Raw genomic sequence first — 24,717 nt, 5'->3', positions numbered from 1 at the left:
ACCCGTCCCCTAAAACACACTTTACTGGACTGCTTTCAACAAGTTTATACAATCACGGTAAGCCAGACAGTATATTGTATGATAATTGTCGGATTCCTGACCTTCATTTGTCCTCAATTGTGCTTTGTCTATATGCCTTTTGGTGTTTCTTTGATACAGACATGTATATGACGTGGCTCTGTAAATATACACCGCGTTATTGTGCCGTTGTAAAACATTTTTGTATTTTTGTCTTTCATTTTTGCTAATGTTCCTTAGCTACATAGATATAGGAAGATGTGGTGTGAGCCTTTTTAGGTTTCTTTGATACATATATGACGTGGCTCTTTCCTTATACATCCCGTCATTGTGGTATTGTACTACGATAAATTTGCGTATTTCTGTCTTTGATTTTTGCTAATATGCTTGGTCTATATGTCATTTTATGTTTTTTTTTGTTACATATTTTTTTTGTATAGTGATTAAGACTATATCACAATGTTGACCGATGTACCCATATTTTTTACATTTTTACCTATTATGTATGTTTGTTTTGTTCACTCATCGATGTCAATATGATGGAATTTTATTCGACTGTCGGAGAAGTGAGACATTTAGCTAGCTTAAAATCAAGGTTTAATCCACCATCATCTACATAGTTATAAGTGAATGTCTGTACCAAGTCAGGAATATGACAGTAGATACCCATTCGTGTGATGTGTTTGATGTATTTGAGCGTTTGATTTTGCCATTTGACATGTTTGATAAGAACATTTTCTTTTTTTTGAATTTTTCTCGAAGTTCATTTTTTTTGTGATTTTACTTTTTATACATATTGTAGTAGTAAATACAGTTTTAAAATATATGATCGACTTCAATTGAAATCCTACATAATTGGTTATGAATATCTTTATTTATGCTTGCAACATTGATTAGAAATATTTTTATGAGAACATTAACTTTTGAGTAAAAATAATACAGCAGTAAAAAAATATGTTGATAACACAAAATTATAACATAACACTGTCAAACACTGCAGTCGAAAGGCAACAATAATATTGATTGGACATAGTAACAATATAAGTGTTCCACACAAATCGTAGGGCCTGACATTTTCTCATATCTAAGTCTATCTTATATCAGTCTCTTATCAGGTCAATAAACAAATGCCAATGAATATGTTTATAACGAAAAAAAATAATGGGTTTTGATTTTTTGATAAAAAAAACGACGAAAAAGTTTCCATAAAATTTATTTTCTCGTCTGAGATTGTAAAATTAAAAAGCGTTATACATATAACCGTAAAATCTGTAAAATTGGATTTTTTCTTCTTCATAATTTTGCTATTTTTTATTGCGAAAATTGAAAATACTGAAAAAAACCAAATGAATTACTTTTTTTCACAATTTCTAATAAGATATTCAATCAATATACTGTCAATGAACAAAAAATATATATAAATGAATCTTTCTAGAAGTATGAATGAATGAATGAATCTTTATTGCAAAGCATAGACATGCTATGGCAAAATTAACAACATATATTACATAATATAAAACATGAATAGACAGCAGAGAACAATAGTATAATACAGTGACATATAAATTAAGTTATGAGACTATATTAGATCAAATATTCCATGCAGCTTTTATATACTTACATATTTTGATCGTGAGAGACTTACTAGAAGCTTGTAGTAAATTTAATAGTTTGATATTATTAGGCCAATGACAATTATAGTACTTAGGTAAAAATTGTGTTCGTACAGATCTATAAGATGGACAAACAAGAACAAAATGGTATTCATCTTCAATAACACACATTTAACAATATTCACATAAACGATTTTCTCTAGAATATTATTATAACGGCCAACTTCAAAATTTAACTTTAATGTTCCACTACGTAAAGTTGTTAACAGATTAACAATTATTGCTATAAGACAGATATTTTTCAATATAAAAAGTTAATTTAAATGTACTATAAAAAGACAGTTTACTACATTTTTGAATAGTAGTTGACCAATTCTGCAAGTAATGATCTTTAATACGAATTTTAATGTTATTTATACAAATTGTGCTAGTATCTTGGTTTAGCCATAACTAATTTAAACCAAGATCATATAACATATCACGAATATTCTAGGCCCAGTTTACATAAACATTGATAGCATCGTCATACAAGAGTTTATACACATCGTATAAAACTTTTGGTTTATTTGTAATAATATGTAACCAATATTTCAATATATTTTGTTTTCTAACAATAAAAAGAGATAAATGGCCAAGTTCGGCATATAAAAAGCATGTTGGTTCGTTTCGACCCAATTTTAACTCAAATCTACAAAAACGATTATGGATAAGTTCGATATCTTTATCACGATGGAAACCCTATATGTATGATGCATAGCTTAAAATGGATCCGACCATACTGTCGAAAAGAAACATCTGTTCTTCTGGAGTGATGAAGAATTGTTTGAGAGAGTTCATTAAAGATGACATGGCTCTAGATCCTTGTTGTGCTAAACGTTTCTTTGTATGTAAAAACTTTCCGTTGTAATGTATTAATACACCAAGGTACACATATGAATTAACAACTTGCAGTTCCTTATTATCATAGAAAAAAATTGAGTGTCTTCTGGTCTAAATCCATTTCTAAATACCACTACTTTGGTTTTATCAGCGTTTACTTCGATATTCCATTTATTGCAGTAAAGTAAAAGTGTATCAAATAAGTGTTGCAGAACAGTCGGTGTTTTTCCAAATAAAACGGTGTCGTCAGCAAAAAGTATTAGATATATAAGGATTCCATTCAACGATATGACATCTTCGTTTACATCGGTGGAGATATCTTGAATAATGTCATTTATAAAAAAATAAGAAAAGTAACGGAGATACGGGCTCGCCTTGTTTTACACCAATATGATTGTTAAAAGCCTCTGATAGTACTCCACCAGACCGCACACGTAAACGCACAGATGAATTAATAGAATTAACCATTGATACGAATTTACGGCTAACTCCAGATTTGAGAAGATTGTATATCAAAATTCTTCTGTCCACCTTATCAAACGTCCTTCGGAAGTCTACGAAACCACAATATAATTTTAATTGATGTTGAAGAGGGAAGAAAAATACCAAAGGGACAGTCAAACTCATAAATCTTAAATAAACTGACAATGCCATGGCTAAAAATGAAAAAAACTAACAGACAAACAATAGTACACATGACATAACATAGAAAACTAAAGAATAAAAACAACAGTAACCCCACCAATAACTAGAGGTGAAAAATATCATGGGTAGTTACAGACACGTTACAGATAAGGAAACTAAAGTTCGTTACTGATTGTCCCGACTAGTTGATTGTCGAAATAAAGAGTTGGTTTTATTTGGTATAGATTGCAACAAAATCCTATGGTACTGACTAGATATTTATATCTTTCAAGGCTGATCACTACCTATGATAGTTCAAACAAAAAAGTGCACTGAAGTGATCATTATTAAGATCCTATCAACCAATTCCATGTTATTTATGGATGATATGTTAAATGGACACCATCACGAGTCGGTTGACCGTCATGGAATAACCGTTTCACAAATGATATCGAATATGTTCTTTATGTGGGACTACAATTCTCTCCCCTTTTCACAAATATGACATACCAACTATTTATTGGGTTTGTAATAACATGAGAGAGACGACAGTGACACATATGGAGTTAAACTGCTTATCTTTCCGAAGCACCTGATATTCACCCAGTTTTTGTTGGGGTTCGTGTTGCTTAGTCTTTAGTTTTCTATGTCGTGTCTTGTGTACTCTTATTATTCTGTTTGTCTTTTTTTCTGTTTTAGCCATAGCGTTGTCAGTTTGTTTTTCGATCTGTGAGTTTGACTAGCCCTCTGGTATCCTTTGTCCCTCTTTTATATTTTGGTTTTTTTTTTACGAAAAAAGACACTCGGTGTCTATTCTGTCCATTTAATTACAGTCGAATGGACATGCATAACTACCCATCATCACATCATATAGGGAAAATTCAATGCATTTTCATACATATTATCAACATTATACATACCTTTTTGAAAATATCACACAATTTACATCACATTATCTCATAACAATTTATATTGTAACTGTTATTTTAGGATGTGAAATTTAAAGTTTATGTAAATTTTAACATCCCTGAGTTCAATGACTGTTTGTCTCAAGAAGATGAAAAATATTTCAATGCGTTTTAATTTTCGGGCAATATCAAGTGGTGTCTGACCTTTGTTATCACATATTCTAACATCTGCATTCCATTCAAGTAACAGTTTTACAGTTTTAATTTGTCTGAATAAGTCTGATTTTTTTAAATCACTTCGACATGAATCACAAGCTGCATGAAAAGAAGACTTTCCATCTTGTATTTCACGCTGAGAGATATCAGCATTGTTCTGAAGTAACAAATTCACTATATATGCATGCCTTCCTTTACAGGCCACAAACAATGGACCGGAACTGTTACAGTGAGAGACATCCGCTTTGTTATGTAGCAAAAGTTCAACTATATCTGTATGTCCTTTTTCACAGGCCACATACAATGGAGACTCACCATTACTATTACACTTAGATATGTCAGCATTTTTCCTCAATAAAAATTCCACTATAACTTCATGTCCCCCTTTACAGGCCATGTACAATGGAGACTCACCGAATTTGTTACACTGAGAGACATACATTTTGTTCTGAATTAACAGTTTCACTATATCTGAATGTCCTCCATTACAGGCCGCATACAATGGAGACTCACCGGATGTGTTACACCTAGAGACATCTGCTTTGTTCTGTAGTAACAGTTCCAATATATCTGTATGTCCCCTTCTACAGGCCCCATGCAATGGAGTTTCACCAGATTTGTTACACTGTGACACATCTGCTTTGTTCTGTAGTAACAGTTTCACAATATTTATATGTCCTTCTTGACATGCGACATACAATAGAGACTCACCATCAGAGTTACACTGAGAGACATCTGCTTTGTTTTGTAGAAACAGTATAATTATGTCCATGTATCCTCCTTTACATGCAATAAACAATGGAAACATACCAGAACTGTTATAATGAGATATATCAGCATTTTGTTTCAATAACAATTCTACAATAACTGTATGTCCTCTTGTACAGGCCACACTCAGTGAAGATTTACCGTAACGGTATCTGTTGCACTGTGAGACATCTGCTTTTTTCTGAAGTAACAGTTTCACTATAGCTGTATGTCCTTTTCTACAGGCTGCATGCAATGGAGACTAACTGAATTTGTTACACTGTGAAATATCAGCATTGTTCTGAAGTAAGAGTTCTACTATAAATGTATGATTGTTTTCACACGCCACATACAATGGAGACTCACCGGATGTGTTACACTGAGAGACAACAGCTTTGCTCTGTAGTAACGATTTCACAATATCTGTATTTCCTCCTTTACAGGCCACGTACAATGAAGACTCATCAGATTTGTTACACTGAGAAACATCTGCCTTGTTCTCTAGTAGCAGTTTCCCTATATTTGCCTCGCTTCCTTTACAGGCCACGAACAATGGAAACTCACCAGATTTATTACAATGAGAGACATCTGCCTTGTTCTGAAGTAACAGTTTCACTATGTTTGCATGGGTTCCTTTACAGGCCACATACAATGGCGACTCGCCTGATTTGTTACATTGAGAAACGTCTGCCTTGTTCTGAAGTAACAGTTTCACTATGTTTGCCTGGCTTCCTTTACAGGCCACATACAATGGAGACTCACCGAATTTGTTACACTGAGAGACATCTGCTTTTTTCTCTAGTAACAATTTCACTATATCTGTATGTCCTGCTTTACAGGCAACATACAATGGAGACTTATCGGATATGTTACATTGCAAGACATCAGCATTGCTCTGTAGTAAAAGTTCTACTATATCTATATGTCCTTTTTCACAGGCCACATACAATGGAAAATCACCATTACTTTTACCCTGAGAGACATCAGCATTGTTCTGCAGTAACAGTTTTACTATAGCTGTATGTCCTTCTCTACAGGCAATATACAATGAAGAATCACCAGATCTGTTACACTGAGAGACATCAGCATTTTTCTGTAGTAACAGTTTCACTATATATGTATGTCCTCCTTTACAGGCCACATACAATGGGGACTCAGCATTACTTTGCCACTGAGAAACATCATCATTGTTCATCAATAACAATTCAACTATATCTGTATGACCTCTTTCACATGCAATATACAATAGAGATTCAGCATTACTTTTACACTGATGTACATCATTATTTTTCTTCAATATCAATTCAACTATATATGTATGACCTCGTTCACAGGCAAGGAGCAATGGAGATTTACCAGATATGTTACACTGAGAGACATCAGCATTGTTCTGAAGTAACAGTTCTACTATATCTGTATGTCCTTCTTTACAGGCCACAGACAATGGAGACTCACCATTACTATTACACTGAGATATGTCAGCATTTTTCCTCAATAAAAATTCCACTATAACTTCATGTCCCCCTTTACAGGCCACGTACAAGGGAGATTCACCGGATTTGTTACACATTGTTCTGTAGTAACAGTTCCACTATGTTTGTATGGCATCCTTCAATGGCAACAAATAATAGAGTTTCACCATATCTATTAAACTGAGTGACATCAGTATTATTCTGAAGGAACAGTTCCACTATATCTGTATGTCCTCCTTTACATGCCACATATACTGGTGAGGTTTCTTCCTTATCACATCTATTAATATCAACGCTGTTCTGTAACAACAGTTCAACTATAGCACGATGTCCTCCTTCACAGGCAACATATAAGGGAGACTTTCCTTTACTGTTACACTTGGAGACATCAGCATGGTTCTTGAGTAGCATACTTACTATACCCGTATGTCCCTCGTTACATGCAACAAGCAATGGAGAATCCCCATATCTGTTACACTGGGATATATCAGCCTTGTTCTGCAGTAATATTGTCACTATATATGTATTTCCTCTTTAACATGCTATATACAATGGAGACTCACCTGATGTGTTACACTGAGATACATCAGCATTGTTCTGTATTAACAATTCCACTGTATCTTTATGATCTCCTTCACATGCCACAGACATAAGAGACTTTCCGTGTCTGTTACACTGAGAGACATCAGCATTGTTCTGCAATAATAGTTTCACAGTATCTGTGTGTCCCTCTTTACATGCAACATATAATGGAGTTTCTCCATTTAGGTTACACTGAGCAGCATCAGCATTGTTTTGTATTAACAGTTTCACTGTGGCTATATATCCTCCTTTGCATGCCACATACAAAGGAGACTCTCCAGTTATGTTACATTTAGCGATATCAGCATTGTTTTGTAGTAAGACATTAACTGTGTCTGTATTTCCTCTTTTACAGGCCACATACAATGCAGATTCACCAACAACGTTCAGATAAGAAACATCCGCATTGTTCTGTAACAATAAGTTGACAATATCTGTTTTTCCATCTTGTGATGTCTTATATAATGGTGTTTTGTCTCTTCCGTCTACTTTATTTACATTACATTTTACCGTATGAATCAGAAAATGAACTATATTGAAGTAACCACCCGCCGCTGACTCTATCAAAGGAGTTGTATTAAATGGTCTATAATAATCTCCCACTATCAAGTCGCAACCCTTAGTATCAAGTTCTTTTAGCAATGACTTTGCCTCATCACTCATCTCCAAAAAATTGATTAATTTATCAATAAATGATTGAGATATTAACTGTTTATTATGAAATGTACTGGTAATGTCGAAATCCCTTAAGTCTCTAAGTAATCTGTTGAAATACTCTTCTTCTTGATCGTCTGAAAGATATATGAGACCATCATCTTCTTCAGATTCAAAAGTGAAATGGTCACGAATAAATATTGAAGGAGCGTAAGTTATAAAACTTTCTGTAAGATGTTTGCCACAGATTACAGAGGCCATTTTATCGATTTTGTCATGAATCATTCTGTACTCTGTTCCTCTTCTCTTTATGAAGGTACCTTCTAACGTAGTAAAACCGGATTTTAGAGTATTTCTGGATATCTCTTTTTTTATGTCAATTTCAAATTCTTGAACAATGTCTACAAGTTTGCTTTTTTTCGTCTCTGGAGTTAATTTTAATTTCAACCAATCTGTATCAAATCCATTATCAAATAAGATCTAGATGCAAAGAACAAGAGCACAAAATTGTGCCTTGTTTTCAGAAATGATGTATTTGATGTTCTCTCTAATACTAAACAAAGGAGCAGTAAAAAGTTTAATTGTTTCTTCAGATGTTTTGTTTTTTGACAATTTGCAGAGCAAGGGAAAGAAATCAACATTCTCGATGACTGGTATCACTTTTTCAATAATGTATCTCGGATGGTATTTTTGCAGCATAAGCAATCTTTCTTTTTCTAGCAGGCACAAATCTGATGATAATAAATTGCATTCTTTTCTTGTGAGTAATTTGATATGTTGAAACTGGGATTCCTTATATATATGCAGTCTGCAAGAAATGAGTAATTTTGGATCTGACATATTTGAATTATCTATGCTCTCTTTTTCATTTTCTACAGTTTTAAATATTTTCTCCATTTTTCCTGAATAATCTCTCCACATCAGTAAAGTCTGTCTGTTGATCGTTTCCTTTCCACATATGTCATCGACAACAAAAACTTGTCTTTTGTTCTCATTATAATAATTTATAATGTCTGTTGGTCCAGCTAAAACAGGTATTATCTCATATTGAAATTCATCACGTAAAATTAAAGCAGCATGGTGAATGTTGGCTGATTTACCACAACCCGAGCTTCCTGTCACAACAATACAGTTATCTAAGTATAAAGACCATAGGATGTGATGTGTTGCTCGTGTTTTTACAAATGTAGTTTGATCTTGCTCCCATTCGCTTATATCATTTCCATGTTGAACTACCAAGAAAATAAATAAATGTTAATATAAATGGTTGCTGTTCACAAGGAAGCTATTAAACCAAGAGTTCAAAATGACGAAAAAAAAGTTGAAATCATACCTCTCTAAATTTTATGGACGCCATCACGAGTTGGTTGACCGTTGTGGAATATCCGTTTCACAGAGGATCTCGAATATGTTACTTATGGCGTTACAATTACTCCCTTTCCTTTTTCACGAATGTGACCTACCAAATAAAACTACTTACCGGTTTTGATATAACAAGACGGGTGCCACATATGGAGCAGGATCTGCTTATCCTATCGAAGCACATGAAATCACACCCAGATTGTGGTGGGGTTCATATTGCCGAGTCTTTAGTTTTCCAAGTTGTGTCTTGTGTACTATTATTTGTCTGATTGTCTTTTTCTTTTATACCGATTGTGTTGTCAGTTTATTTTCGATCTACAAGTTTTAATGTGCTTCTGGTATCTATCGCCGCTCCTTTAGCAAATGCATAAAACCAATACCGCACATAGAGCTATAAAAGGCACCGGAATGAAAAATATAAAACAAATAAAACAGAAAACCTAAGTGGCTGATTTCTGCCCAAACAATGCTCGAACACAAAATATGAAATACAAACTAGAACCAGTGAATAACAGGCTCCAGACTTTGGATAAACGCATACAGGATGTAGCGGAGTTTAATTTGTTTACTGGCGCCAAGTTCCGTCTATCCTGGGACAGTGGTGGAACAGTACAAGATAAGAATAAAATCAGTTAAAAAGGGTTTATTTTTTTCGAATTAGTATAAAGCAGAAAAAATTACTAACAAAAACCAACACAAGACATGTCAGACGTTGAAAGGAATTTACATCCCCACAGGAACTAAAATAAACTCATCATAGAAACTAGGATAACCGCAATTCCTAAATGGCACTCAGAACCCATATGAGAGTTCTCAAAATTTCCTACAACGGGTTCATAGTCAATCACAACTACCAATGAAATATTTATATAAGACTGAAAAATCAACCAGTGCGCATCCAATGGATTCAGTATACAGACGTCGTTAAAGTCAGAGAACGTACTTGTCCTTGTACAAGACACGAGTATCAACAGATTGTTTAACACATGTAAACATCATCTTCATATCCGGACTAAGAAATTAACATCTCTCTAAACATTTGTAATCCGTTTGTTTGATGAGTTTGAGTTTTTGATTTTCATGACCTTTGATTTTAATTTTTCCTTGGAGTTCGTTATTTTGTTGTTATACCTTTTATGGTGTGCTATCCCATTTGAAATTATCTTTCTACAAGTTCAGCCAAATTTTCCAATCAAATCTTTAATTGAATCTAAGGAAGAATTTAGTAAATATTTTAAGAAATTAACGGAAACGAAACCCCTGACTCAATAATTTACCAGACTTACATAGATTACGTTAATATGAATGACAAACGTCACTACAGACGCAGGCATAACGAATGATGTGTAATGCATAAACACTGTAAGATGGTACAAAAAACCCCATCACAGTCCACAAAGCATATCAGCAAAAGTGAAACTGTAACGCATAATTACAAGATCAAGTCTGATATTTAAGGGGCACAATTGGTACCCAGAGGATTGCATAAAACCTCGATAATTACATTTCTGTACGTATATATGTACATACATTTTTATCATAGATGATCCATGTACATGAGGTCAAGGTCAGATGAAAACTGCATATAGTATTCCATACACCATAAGTAGTTGACTTAATTTTGAAGGTAATTGATGTCAAAAGAAACTTTTACATCAGACCCAATCTTAAATATGCTGACAACGAATATAGAATCTTTGTTTCTGGCTTTCACGGCAAATAAACTTAAAGGGTGAAATTTTGTAATAACGCCAGACGTACGTTTTATCTTTAAACGACGCATCAGTAACGCTTAGTTAAAAAAAGTTCGATAACCAATAAAGTATAAAGTTGAAAACCATTGAGGACCCAAAATTCCAAAAAGTTGTGCCAAATCTTTACCTGGGATAAGAATATTCTTAGTATTTCGAATAATTCACACGTTTGCAAACATTTAATTAATAAAAATGAACGTTTTATTGATATTAATGTCGCCACCGAAGTGCTGATACTGGGCTAACAATGTCCTTAGGTACGAAGCATCCACCAACAGAAGTATTGACCCAGTGGTGTAAATAGGTTCCAGGTTTTTAATTTGAAAGCCGATGATCAGCATAATATCGACAATTGAGACTAGGTAAACATGAACTATGCATACCTCGTATATGGTTTGGAATATGATCTTCTACTTGTTTTCTCATTTCTTCCTTTAAGTTATCTGAAAATATAACAGTTACACAAATTGCAAGACAAAACAAATATATATTATATGTAGCTACTGTGGATTCATTGATATTCATTGGATACTAATTTTCATGGATTTTGTGGGTACAGGGGATTCATGAAATTAAATGTTCAACCAATTAAAAATGTTCGAATCAAAAATGTTCTAAAAGAATGGTTGCAGACTTTTCCGAAAACACAAAATTAAATGTCAAACCGAGGAAATTAGTACCCACGAAAATAAAATAATCCAAAGTATTCGGTCTTTAATGTTACTTCTAATTTAAGGTCTGAGTAGGATTCCCTTTTGTGTTTCGATATACGTTTTTTCCACGTTCTATCATATCACTGTGCTTAGGATCCATTCGTGGCCTTACTCTGTTTTCTGCTCTTTGGTGGGGTTATTGTCTCTTTGACATAATCCCCATTTCCATTCTCAATTTTATTAATTGAACTTGATATTACAAAATACTGCTTAAATGTCTTAGTCTTTTGCCCTAAATTTTCGAAAATTGGATCATGTATTACAAAATGAGGTTTTTATCTGTAGCTTCAATAATACAGTAGATAATTAATCCGTCAAAAAATATTCACGCCTAATTTGAAAGTTATCAACCATTTTTTTTATTTTGAAATGAGGGATTGAAATTAAGTGAAAACACACTTGTGACCTAAATATATAATTACGACACCCATTAATTTACAGGAATATAGAGCTATCTCCTATGGTTTGATTTTAATTAGGCTATGCAACACACTTAGGGAATTGTCTTTGAAGCTAATTACCATATTATAAGCCGGTAAAAGACTTGCAACAAGTACATTTGATGTCTGTTTTTGTCCCCTTTAACATTGTTTCCTTTGAAAATGCAGAAATATTACTTTAAACCCCCACTTGAATCCATATTCCATACAACTGCGTAAATTCACTAGAAAATTGATGTAAGGAAAATAAAAAATGCAATTGTACAATGTAATTGTAAGAAAAGGCAAGTGAAGTTTACCGCTGTTGGATATATATAGTCATAAATCGATCAAACAAAAAGAATCTAGATACAAACCAAAAACCAGAAAAACAGAAAAGCAATAAATAAATTAATAATAAACTTCAACAAAACCAAATGCCAACATACATGTACATAAAATGAACTATTTGCCATAATCCTGACTTGGTACCGTACGAAACCAAATCGCTAACCAAACCTAATTTCACAAGCCGCTAGGCAAGGGAAATTTGATCCAAAGACCATAACATGATATATCTGTTTAATTACACCAAATAGATTTTGATTGAAACTGTCTGTACACAGGAGGGAAATTGTAGAACCGCGGAAATTATACATGTACTTATATACGCGTTAGTGCTGTCTTCTAGTAACGACTAGGTTTCTATGTGTAAAATAATTGTTATTCCATCATTAAATCATTCATTTATGTATACGTCTTTTTTCCACTTTATATATGACATTTTTGTTGTAAAATGTTTCGGTTTAACTCAATCAGTATAGTGCTTAGCCATGTTGTCTTTAAATGAACATGCTAAAGTTGGAAAGGTTCCGAATGTTTCTGGCGGGAAGACGCTCGCGAGAGAAAAAAAGGAATATCCCAAATAGCAAATACCATGGTATTTGAGGAATATTCACCGGCAAGTATGAAAACATTTTTTCTTCCAAATTAAAACTAGGTGAATTCATCTAGAAAGAAAGGAATGAAACTCTAACCCCCATGCATTTAATATTCTATAGGGACATAATAGTTATCAAAGGTACCAGGATTATAATTTAATACGCCAGACGCGCGTTTCGTCTACACTAGACTCATCAGTGACGCTCAGATCAAAACAACCAAAAAGACAAGCAAATACAAAGTTGAAGAGCATTTAGTACCCGAAATTCCAAAAAAGTTGTGCCAAATACGGCTAACGTAATCTATTCCTAGGGTAAAAAAATTCATAGTTTTTCGAAAAATTCAAAGTTTTGTAAACAGGAAATTTATAAAAATGACCATACAATTGATATTCGTGTCAACACTTAAGTGCTGACTAGTGGGCTGGTGATACCCTCGGGGACGAATCGTCCATAACACAGGAATAGAAACATTGACGCTACCCAGGGTTGTATTTAATCTTTGAGGTTGGTGAAATGACACATTATGTATCAGGTTTGGTAACATTTATTTGAGGCAAACTTTAGCTTGTTTAGTTAGAGATTTGTAATGAAAAGCAACCCAGTTACGTTCCATTTCTAAAGGAACATGACTCAGAACAATAAAAGTGAGAACACCAAAATTCAAACTTGGTTTGTGCATTGTGGTATTAGGCATTGTGAATAAGATTCATAACATTTGTTTGAGGCAAACAAAAGTTAGAGAACAAAAACCAACAACGAGACGTTCGGACGGATAGACCTAAAGTCGTACGGACGTTATGACGGATGTACAGAAGTACAAGGGAAAAACTAAATGCCCCCTGTAACGGCATGAGTTAAGCCTTTTTCAACTGATTTTTATAGTTCGTTCTTATGTTGTACTGTTATACCACTGTCCCAGGTTAGGGGGATGGTTGGGATCCCGCTAACATGTTTAACCCCGCCACATTAGTTAAGTATGTGCCTGTCTGTCCCAAGTCAAGAGCCTGTAATTCAGTGGTTGTCGTTTGTTAATGTGTTACATATTTGTTTTTCGTTCATTTTTTTTACATAAATAAGGCCGTTAGTTTTCTCGTTTGAATTGTTTTACATTGTCTTATCGGGACCTTGTATAGCTGACCATGCGGTATGGGCTTTGCTCATTGTTGAAGGCCGTACGGTGACCTATGGTTGTTAATGTCTGTGTCATTTTGGTCTTTTATGGATAGTTGTCTCATTGGCAATCATACCACATCTTCTTTTTTATATATTGTGTATAAAAATTGAAACTACTCACTTAATTCTTCGCCTTGCTTCTTAGATTTCTGAAAAAATACTTTGATTATAACTATAAATAAAATATAACTAATTTAAAAGCAAAGACGGTATATAAAAGGCACTCATACCACATCTTCTTATTTATATATCAAGTAGAACGTTTATGATGTTAATCTAAGGGCACTTTAGAAGGTTGATGTTTCAGCTGAAACAGCAATGTAAAAATCAAAATATATAGCAATCAAAATAAGAAAAAAATAAAAAAAAATCCATGGTAAAAGAGACATACAGGATGTATAGATACGTTACGAATTCCTTCGAATTTAATGCAATTCAACATGAATATTTGAGTTGAATAGACACTTCAGACAAAACATCCTCACACTATATCATATTTTGCTTAACCAAGTTTAAGTCTTTTTGTTGTAGTTTTCATAATAAGCAAAACCTGAAAAATTGTTCAAGATTCTATTTGATGACCAAACACATCTGTGATAAGTATATTGTCAATTTCAAGCATTTCATATATTTGTAGATCTTGTATGTCTGTTAAAAGTGTTTGCCTTTTCATAATGGTTGCAATAATGTAAATGTGGTCAAAAGTCATCTTCAGAAAACAACACTTCTCGACCGTTATGTCGACTCCTGATTTCGATAACTTTTTACTTATTGTTAGATATCATTTGCCAAAACTAATTACATAACAATTAATTATGTAATAATTATGTCAAAATGAAATTATCACAGTTTGAAAGTTTAATCCTTCTTCTTTCTTTTGGTACCTCATTTATGAAATTCAAAGAAAGATCAGTGGAATAACATCAGTTGAAAGATGTCTGATTGGGGATGAAAAATCTTTGTATTGTGCTACCTTAATAGCAATTGTTGCTTTAAATGATTTAATATTACAATTTTATACCTGACCTTTCAATTTTGAAAAAAAAACGGAGTTTCAAAGTGCCCCAGGTTGCAAATATTCATACTTTATCTGTTAAAGGGCATTACTAAAGATTTCTGTTAATATTCTTCAAAACTTTTAATACTTTTACAGTTTTTATGTCTGTTGGACACATCTCTCGAATTATGTTTTTGAAGAAAACATGATCTAAGAAATAAAAGTTGACATGTAACTAATAGCATTCAAAGTTATTATTTTAATGGAGTTAAAACATTTCTATACCATTTACTGTCTTTTTATAAAAATACAGAGGGGTTCATGTTCAATAAAAAGAAATAAAGACAATAAAGACGATATTTCTCTACATTCTGCAATGTTTAAAATTTAGCCATATGGAGTTTGAAATTTTTTTTCGTCTGCTGCGTTTCATTTACTCAGAGTTATGTCGTTTTACCGTAAAGGGCGTTCATATCACTTTTGAAAGGTACTATGCATGATATGGATATTTTTTAAATTTATTTAGACCAAGGCAAGTCCCTTCAAAACTCTTCCAGTGACATGTTGATGTCACTACTGTAATGCTGAAGGAGAATTCCATTAGTTTCCATGGGACATTTATTTTAGAAGAAAATACTTGATCGGCACTGTTTTACAAACTAGTCTTATTAAATTTTTCCCTTCACATTTTTACACATCATTAGATATCGGATAGATAGAAAATGATATGTATTAGCCTTGGATTCAAACTCATATGAGTGTAGCTTTCTGAAGAGTAATTGATGTGTTCTCGTTACATCTTTTATTGAGTTCTACATACCTTTTCTAAATTTCTCATCCTCTCCTGTAAACTGATTTCTAAATCATTTAACTCTTGTTGCACTTTAACAAATTGACTGTCTGTCTCTGTACACAAAGTCAGAACATATTCACTAAGAATACTTGTCTGGTGATGTATGTCATTTACAATCTCTAAACCAAGAACTGTACCACTTAGAAAATTCTGACCTGTAAACAAGAATATTATATTTATTATTCGGGTAAGGCTTTTAAAGATTCAGGGATTACTTCTCATGTGTGTTGTAGCCAAACATAGCAGCAAATTATGTGTTGTCATTTTCTGTCATTGAAATATATCTGGTATGCATTAATGTGTTGTATGTGATATTGGACACATCAATATAGTACGGCGGCTGCGAGAAAAATTGTGCACATCTTGCCACAAGTATTGAATCTAGGAGGACGAACGTGAAACTGGCTATTATGCTATTCAGTTCAGGCGCTAATAGATGGCGAAGGGACATATAAGATCCATAGGAACCCTTTAAAAAACTCTTTGTAAGGCCTGATCATCTTGTACATCACCGGGTCGACACCTCTGCTGGTGGACTATCAAGGAACTAAGGTTTTAACTACCTTAGGCAAAGTTGGCTTTGGATGAATTTAGCTGTTTATTTTTAGTATTTTGACATATAGATCTTAAACGGTTTCGGTACTTATTCATCTTCGGATTTCACATGTTTGGCTTTGAGCGTTCCTGATTAAAGTAAATCCAGAAAAGTGCTTCGGACGCAAGAAATTATTGAACGTGTTGTTTACAATTTTAAACATCACTGGGTCGAAAAAAAATGTACCTCTGCTGGTGGACTATCAGTCCCCGTGTGTATCATCAGCTCAGTAGTCAGTACTTCGGTAGTGACATGATTTAACTGACTTTAATAGAATTGTCCGTTTATAAATTTTTAATTTATTAAGAAAATAAAGTTTCAACTCCCTCAGGCAAAGTTGGCTTTTGATGAGTTTAGCTATTTATTTTTGCTATTTTTGACGTCTAGCTCTTCAACGGTTTTGGTACTTATACATCTTCGAATTTCAAATCTGGTTTTGAGCGTTCTGGATAAAGTTAAATCCAGATAAAGCGCGTCGGACGCAAGAAATTATCAAACGCGTTGTTTTAATTTTTTTACATCATTGGGTCGATACCTCTGCTGGTGGACCTTCAGTCCCCGAGGGTAACATCATTATTTCCTATACATTGTATCCACCAGAATATCAAATAAAGGTTCCTGCACAATATAATGATAGTAGCAATACGTTAAAACACATTTCAATTACCCTACCTAACAAATACGCTTACTGTGGAGTCATTAATATTCGTTGGATACCGATTTTTTTTGTAAATTTCGTGAATACAGGGGAACTACGAATTAAAGTATTCAACGAATTACAACTTTTCTAAAGGCGTGAATGCAAACTTTTCTAAAATCACGAATTTAAATATCCACGAAAATGCAAGTTTAACTCAATCCACGAAAATATATATACCCATAAAAAAAATGAATTCACAGTACAATGTATGCAATATTCGACTTTACCGAAAGTAGGGTTTTTGAAGATATCTTATCTATATAATATACCCAAAAGTAGTACATAACAAAGGTTTAAATGTGTACCAAATATTATGATAGTAGCATGATAGTAGCATGATAATAGCACCTTTCCACATTAATCTAGCGTTCGATATTGGGCTGATTAAATTATCATGTTCGCCATTTTGGATTTTACCAGATGTGAGACATATTTTTTTTAAATGCCTCCCTACCTGATTTAAAAGAGTAGTTGTTTGAAGACGCTCAATGCCAAATTTATGCTTGTAGCAGAATGTGCACAATTCGTCTGATAAATGCTTGAAGCCGCTGTAGATATCATGTATGTTGTGTCATTTGTTAATATAGTCAAGGTAGTATCAGCTTTTGGGTTATATTGAATTCAGATGATAATATATATATTTTATAAAATCGGTTATTTTAGTCATATACAATAGATTTGATGACATCTATGCCTATAAGTGTATATATGACTGCATTTCAGGCAAAAAATTTAATCGCAAAAGTACTGAACTCCGAGAAAAATTAAGACGGACAGTCCCTAATCAAATGGTAAAATCAAAAGCACAAACACATCAAACAAATGGACAACAACTGTCATAGTCCTGACTTGCTACGGGCATTTTCTTATGTACAAAATGGTGGATAAAAACAATTTTTATAGCGCTAAACTTCTTATTCTCTTATGACAGCACAGTTAATTTTAAGTCATATTTGATTCAGTTAAAAAAAAATATTATTTTATGACATCTGTGACTTTGTTCACAACAATATATATATGTTGTTATTTCTGATAAGAGTCACAACAATACATGCATGGTGTGTCATTCACATATTTTGTGTCATTTGTGTGTAACATCGCAAAATTATATTTTATACAGTAGTTGATTGGGTTAAAGCAATATATCTTTCATTATTCATAACTTATATATTAATGTTACCATTTGTTGCCCAAGTGTTCAGTGCTCCTAAAACTCTGTTCTCCTCTCTGTTATAAAGACCAAGGTCCTTAACAAGTTGTTCCATCAGCTGGAAGGAATCTGTATATTTTGCTGTCGTCCATTCTGTGAAGTCACAATGTGCCCATGGATTACGTATGTCTGATCGTATCTGAATAATTATTAAAAGAGATATATTTAGTCCATTACGTGAATATTGACAGGCAAAATTCCGTTTTCAAAGACCCACAGAACAGTTTCAATGAAGCTAAATTCAATTTGCAAATTTTAATTCCGTTTGCTCAATTCATTAACATATCGATATAGTTTTGCTTGTTTATAACACGAACATCTTTATTAATTTAATTTATGTTTTAGTGTCAAACTAGTGCATACATACATTTTTACAGGACGTAAGTGACATGACATTAATCAAGATTATGGTATTGTTTTACTATTTTTATTATGCGAATGAATTCATTAAATATATAATCATATTAAAAACAAATTTAATTAAATAACTTCCATAAATTCACCCCATCTGTCGACAAATGACTCGTGTTTTTCTTTAGAAATAATATTAAAAATGTAAGGAAAGCTTGTACAGATATTAACAGTCTGTTTAATTGTGTGTTCTTTACACAATTAATGTAATACTTTGCCTGTAAAATACAATAATTTAAAACTAAGTTATCAGAATTCAAAATACTAAAAATGACACGGTCTTTATTCAAAATATTCTTACTCTAAAAACTAAATACCACAAAATTAGACAATTTTATTTCATTTCTGTACTTTCAACATTTCTATTATTAGTTATATAGAGATGCTCCTTGAAACGTTTTCCGGAAGCCTTATAATTCAAATGCAGATACTAAATGTTAAACCTGTCTTGAAAATGTATACCTTTTCTGCATCAAATTGCACAGCTAATTGAAATGAACTGATGTTGACGACCATACCAAGCAGAGCAGACGAGTCACATGACTCATCAATTGCGGTGTAATGAGCCATACTTGGCTGTAGGAACAACTTTGATAAATCGACATGGCTCGTCACTTTGTAATCATATGCTTGGTAATCATTTATCCATTTGTTGTTGATCTTCTTCTTTGGTACGCTCCTGTTGTTGTTTATTGATTCATAATTAAGAAAATATCGATTTGTTGCTGGATATTTCTTTAAATATCTATTGTATCCCTGTGTATCAATGAAGTCGCTGGCTACTAGAGAACTAAACAAGTTACTAAGAATAGGATCAACATACTTTCTTAGCAGAGGAGATATAATTGAATGAAGACAGATCCCAACGATCAGCCATCTTTTTTTCTCCTCATCTAAATCACCTGATGAAACTAGTAAGAAAAAAAATATAAGTTAATTGTCTTTATAATACATTTTCACAACCAACTCAAATCTCAATAGACTTTTTTTTCAAAATACAAAATGTTTATTAGCCTATCAAATATCTTTTTACCACGAATGTGACATTCCGAAATAGAATATTTACCTGGTTTGTAATAAAATGAGCAACACGACTGGTGCCACATGTGGAGCAGGATCTGCTTACCCTTCCAGAGCACATGCGATCACCCCCAGTTTTAGGTTGGGTTCGTGTTGCTAAGTTTTTAGTTATCTAATATTATGTCTTGTGTACTATTATTTGTCTGTTTTTTTTTTTGTTTTTTTTTTTTTAGCCATGGCGTTGTCAGTTTTTTTTTCAATCTATGAGTTTAACTATCCCTCTGGTATCTTTTGTCCCTCTTTAACTGCGTAGTGGAGGTTTAGTTAGATTTAAACTTGTATAACAATGTATAATACCTTAACCAGAATACAATATGTTGCATGACTTTAATTGTAGGCATGACAAGAGTAGTTAACCTGAGGCATACCTGGTCCTGTAAAACTCATTTGGTGACAAAATCAACAGTTTGCTAATAAAAACTTTTAAATACACATACTAAGATTTCTTTGTGTGTTGCTGATCATTTTTGAAGTTTAACCTTCATTCAAACGTTTGTTGTTTATAAGATGAAAGCCAAAACTGCAAAAAAGTGAAAATCAACGTTTTGAGAAAAAAGTAACTCCAAAAAGGGTTGTGAAATTTTAACAATAGACATATATAATCGAGCTGACCATTTTGTAATTTACCCTACCTTTTTCAGCTTTAAAAACAGAGCAATACAATGCCAAAAAAAATTGAATTAGAAGATAATTTATATATTGGAGGGGCAATAAATGTCTAACAAGACAACCAACTTTCTAGAAATCGTTAGGGTTAATATATTTTGTTGTTCGATTTGCAGTTTAAAATAGCTCCTATATGTTTCATCATGACAGCCAAAAAACACAAAAATATGACATTTCAGGGGCAACAATGCAATACAAGTTGGCAGATTGTTCTCTAGTTATCAGGATAAATACATCCTGTCATGTTAATCATTTTTACATTATTCATTTCTCTCTACATCCATAGATTTTAAACTTAAATAAGACTTAATTGGCTTGCTGACCATTTTCACCCTCAGGCTGTCAGTTTACCCCTCATTGATGTAGTTTTATGAATATTAACCGAAAATGATTTAGTTTAAGACTTTATAGGTCCTTTTGGTTGATCAATGAAAGAAAAGACACACAAAAAGACACACAGAAACACAAAAAAAACCAGTCGATGCAAATAGGATCACATAGGATTAAATAGGAATAGGAGGACGTGTTTTTCAACGAGCTGTCGGACGTCCAATGGGAACATATTGTGCCCTTCTTAATTCTTGCTGACTTGTTTCTTTATTAATATGAGGCTGACTTCATACAGGAACTTCTTAGGAAGAAAGATAAGAAGTTGGCTCATCCTTTAACTCTTCTTTTCTACTATAAAGATGATGTTCTTTCACTAAATAATTAAAAGTTTGGTGACTATGTTGGACGCATCTATCCCATCGAACTAGAGATAAATATGGAAGCGCATATGGTACACCCCTTGGAAAGTTATTTTGTTGCAAATAAGTCGGAATTATTAGTTAAGTTGTGTTTAATAAGCTGGAATGAAATCATCATGATGAATCAACTTGTATGAATGATGAAGACAAAGTTGCATTACAATGTCGAGTTGCTGATATGAATATATTGACATGGTAATAAGAAGTCGACATGTTAAATTCAATTTGTTAATTAATTAAGTCGACAACTTGTTTACTTCATGATGAGATAAAACCACCATTTTCGAAAAACCTATAAGGTCTATTTTTAAATCGATTTCCATCTGTGGTTTGTTTAGATGAACTTCGGTTGAGTGTCGCTATCCATTGAGTTAAATTTCAAATTAAAGTTCGAGTTGATGTTCAAAGTTATTTGGTATATAAAGGGGGGACGACAGTCAAACATCTGAAAAAGTACTAAAATATTGACATTAGGGAGATATTCCCACAACACTTATTCCGGCTTTTTTCCCACTTAGTTCTCAAATGGAATCAGTATATATTTATAATAAATTCGCGAAGAATTCATTGCACAGAACCCTCTTTCTCGCATGAGATTGCTGCTGTCAGAGTAAAATGACCTGTTTTATAACAATTCATGGAGATTTACAAATGTATCAGGACAAAACAATTTTACTTAGGGGACGACCATTTGATATTCGGGGGGGGGGGGGGGGGGCAGGAGGATTTTTTTGATCGGTTATTTGTTTTTGTAAACTAAGAGGGGACAGATTATTCATTTTCTGCACTATTGAAGCAAGATTTTTCATTTTCATTAAATAAGGGACTGATAATTCATTTTCACAACTATATTCATCATATTCGAAAACATACAATTTTTAAATGATTTGTTTTGTTATAAATAATACATGTCTAGTCAAGCCAGTATGTACAATTTAATCAGAATTCATCATCATCCTATGCAGAAACGAATCTTTTATATTCCCAACTGCATATACATGTATTGCATACATAGGCAGTATTAAAGTTTGGTTGTTACTAGCCTCTTTTAAAAGTATTGGCAAACATATTTCGCCGAGCGGAGCGATGAAAATTCTTTTTAAGGGTTTTTGAGCCACTGAAGGACAAATAAGCTATAGAACAAATGATTCAAAATCATGCTCTCTGGGTGTTCCGAAGACTCGCTGTTATAATTTGAAAATGCTAATTTTATTTAATAATTTTTTTACAATATTTTGGTCTCAAAGCAAAATGCATAAATTTGGTGTAAGACTAAAGTTTCTAGGGACAACATCAAGAGACCAATGTGCATGATATAGCAAAATTAGAATTCAAATAGTGAAGTCTGTGGTTGCTGTTTTTATTTAAACTCATTACATGATCAAGTTCATAACAAAATTACTAGATTACAAAAGGAATGCAACACTAACAAAATACAGAAGGGCAATTAATGAACAAAAGACAAATAAATAAGAAACATTGATTCAGAAAAATCAGGGCTAAGTCTGAGGGAAAACAGAACTTGTTTCTTGCAAGGCACTCGCTGTGAACACAATTTGATATGGAGACAAGCGTTTGGTTTTGAAATTTCCTACATATGAGACATTTGCCTCAATGTAGTTACGGCCCTGTTAAAATAAAATTGAGGTAAGGTTTCCTGAGACAATATACCTCAAGTTAAATGAAACCAATTGTCAGACATTTCAAGTATATATGAATCATATTTATACTTTTATTATTAAAAAAAAATGGGAAGTGTTTCCCGATTTTTTTTGGGAAAAAAGATGAATTTATGAAGAATCTGGTGCCATCTCATACTTTTGATTAGACCAGCTGAGTTATTTATTTTCAATGCATTGCAAGTCAGGTAATTTATTTTCCAACTACCTCAGAACAAACCATTTATTTTTGTGATTATCAAGTCTGAGTTATTTATTTGTAAAATCCTCCTGCCCCAGGACACCAAATGACACAGAAATTAACAACTATGTTTAACCGTACGGACGAATATTAGCAACACCTTTTTTACGCTTTTTGACACAGTTTTATATAAAACAAAATGATACAAAAGACAAATGATTTTTATTTGAATTCGTGATATATATATATATATATATATATATGTAAACAATTTAAAAAAAAAAGGTGGATTGAAATTTTAATTTTGGCCAAATTTGGGAGAAATATGTGACATCTTTACCCTCTTTTTGCAATATCATTAATAAAAACAAGCAGTTTGTTGCCATGGATACACCAAAACGAAATATCTAGAACCTTTGAACTAATTTTTGTATCAAATCTATGGAAATTACTGGTTGCATACATATGCACATGTATGACACAAAGTATGGGCTTAATTTGTAAGAAGGCAAGGAAAAGGAGGTGGTAAAATTTATGTATATTGATGTCTAACATCAGTATTAATGCAGTGACACATTTGTAAGCCACTGCATCATCTAGATTTCTTGGCACCCTTTAATTTACTGTCTACCTCTTTTTGCTGGTCTTCTACGCTCTCTGCAAGCTCCGTCACAGCTATTAACCTGTCTGCCTGAGCTCTAACCATATTGCAAAACAATCCAACTGCTTTATTTCCATATAGATATTTTAAATGTATATTTTTACTCAGAGCGTCTGTGAACTACTGATTCTAACCAAATACATGGGGAACTTGTTCATTTAAAACAAATAATGCCCAGCTTGCATATAGCGTTATGGAGAGTCATTACCAAGAACGATAAAAGTGACACCACCCAAATTTGCACTTGATCTGTCTTTTATTGTATTACGTTTCCAAAAATGGTTTAGGCACAACAAAATAAGGGAACGGAAACTAATTGTTGGGACGTACGTATACGTACTAACGGACGGACAAGGGAATCACTTATTGCCTCCTCCGCTGCAGCGGGTGATATAAAAAAGAATCAGATGTTTTATACTGAAATTGTACATACCCGTTCAATGCCCGACTATCCCTACTACTCATATACGATCGAGTAGATTTGTTCTGGCAGAGATCAGGCTGGTATCGAGCATAGTTGATAAGGTCTAGCTAGTCAAATAAAAAGATCGTATAGAGATCGTAAATTGGTCGGATTTATGGAATATGTATTCAATTAGTGGTCGGATTGGAGTCGTAATGGAATCATCAAGGAGTCGTAGATGGTCGAGTTAAACTCGAATATATATAGATTCTACCACTGCATCGAGTGTAATACGATATTTATCCACTCGAGACAGATACATTTTCAAATTTAAAACTCGAGACTTGCCCGAGCGTTTTTAATATTTAAAATTTAACTGTCGAGAGTGGATAAATATCGTATTACACGAGATTTGGTGGTGCAATCTGTTTCTCTAATGATTTTCTATATTATG

At 33.1% G+C, this 24,717-nt stretch overlaps 4 protein-coding genes across 4 annotated transcripts; all 4 read right to left on the bottom strand.

Annotated features, from left to right (window-relative positions):
- Positions 1 to 4,115: 4,115 nt before the first annotated feature.
- On the bottom strand, positions 4,116 to 5,158 carry LOC134695368 (putative ankyrin repeat protein RF_0381). Its single transcript, XM_063556597.1, has one exon. The coding sequence runs from the start codon at positions 5,064 to 5,066 to the stop codon at positions 4,116 to 4,118; it is 951 nt and encodes a 316-aa protein (XP_063412667.1). The 5' UTR covers positions 5,067 to 5,158.
- A 90-nt stretch (positions 5,159 to 5,248) lies between these two features.
- LOC134695367 (ankyrin-1-like) lies at positions 5,249 to 6,575 on the bottom strand. Its single transcript, XM_063556596.1, has one exon. It carries the CDS (start codon positions 6,573 to 6,575, stop codon positions 5,268 to 5,270), a length of 1,308 nt encoding a protein of 435 aa, XP_063412666.1. The 3' UTR covers positions 5,249 to 5,267.
- A 436-nt stretch (positions 6,576 to 7,011) lies between these two features.
- On the bottom strand, positions 7,012 to 7,974 carry LOC134695366 (putative ankyrin repeat protein RF_0381). The gene has a single exon (XM_063556595.1). The coding sequence runs from the start codon at positions 7,972 to 7,974 to the stop codon at positions 7,012 to 7,014; it is 963 nt and encodes a 320-aa protein (XP_063412665.1).
- On the bottom strand, positions 7,414 to 23,905 carry LOC134695365 (uncharacterized). The gene is made up of 7 exons (XM_063556594.1): positions 23,824 to 23,905; positions 19,307 to 19,755; positions 18,404 to 18,572; positions 15,896 to 16,083; positions 14,200 to 14,227; positions 11,213 to 11,272; positions 7,414 to 8,945 (listed from the first exon to the last, which is right to left on the bottom strand). Exons 1-7 carry the CDS (start codon positions 23,903 to 23,905, stop codon positions 8,194 to 8,196), a joined length of 1,728 nt encoding a protein of 575 aa, XP_063412664.1. The 3' UTR covers positions 7,414 to 8,193.
- Positions 23,906 to 24,717: the final 812 nt, after the last annotated feature.

Source organism: Mytilus trossulus, chromosome 13 (assembly GCF_036588685.1).
Source record: "Mytilus trossulus isolate FHL-02 chromosome 13, PNRI_Mtr1.1.1.hap1, whole genome shotgun sequence".
NCBI lineage: Eukaryota > Metazoa > Mollusca > Bivalvia > Mytilida > Mytilidae > Mytilus > Mytilus trossulus.
This window is presented reverse-complemented; position numbering and strand designations above follow the sequence as displayed.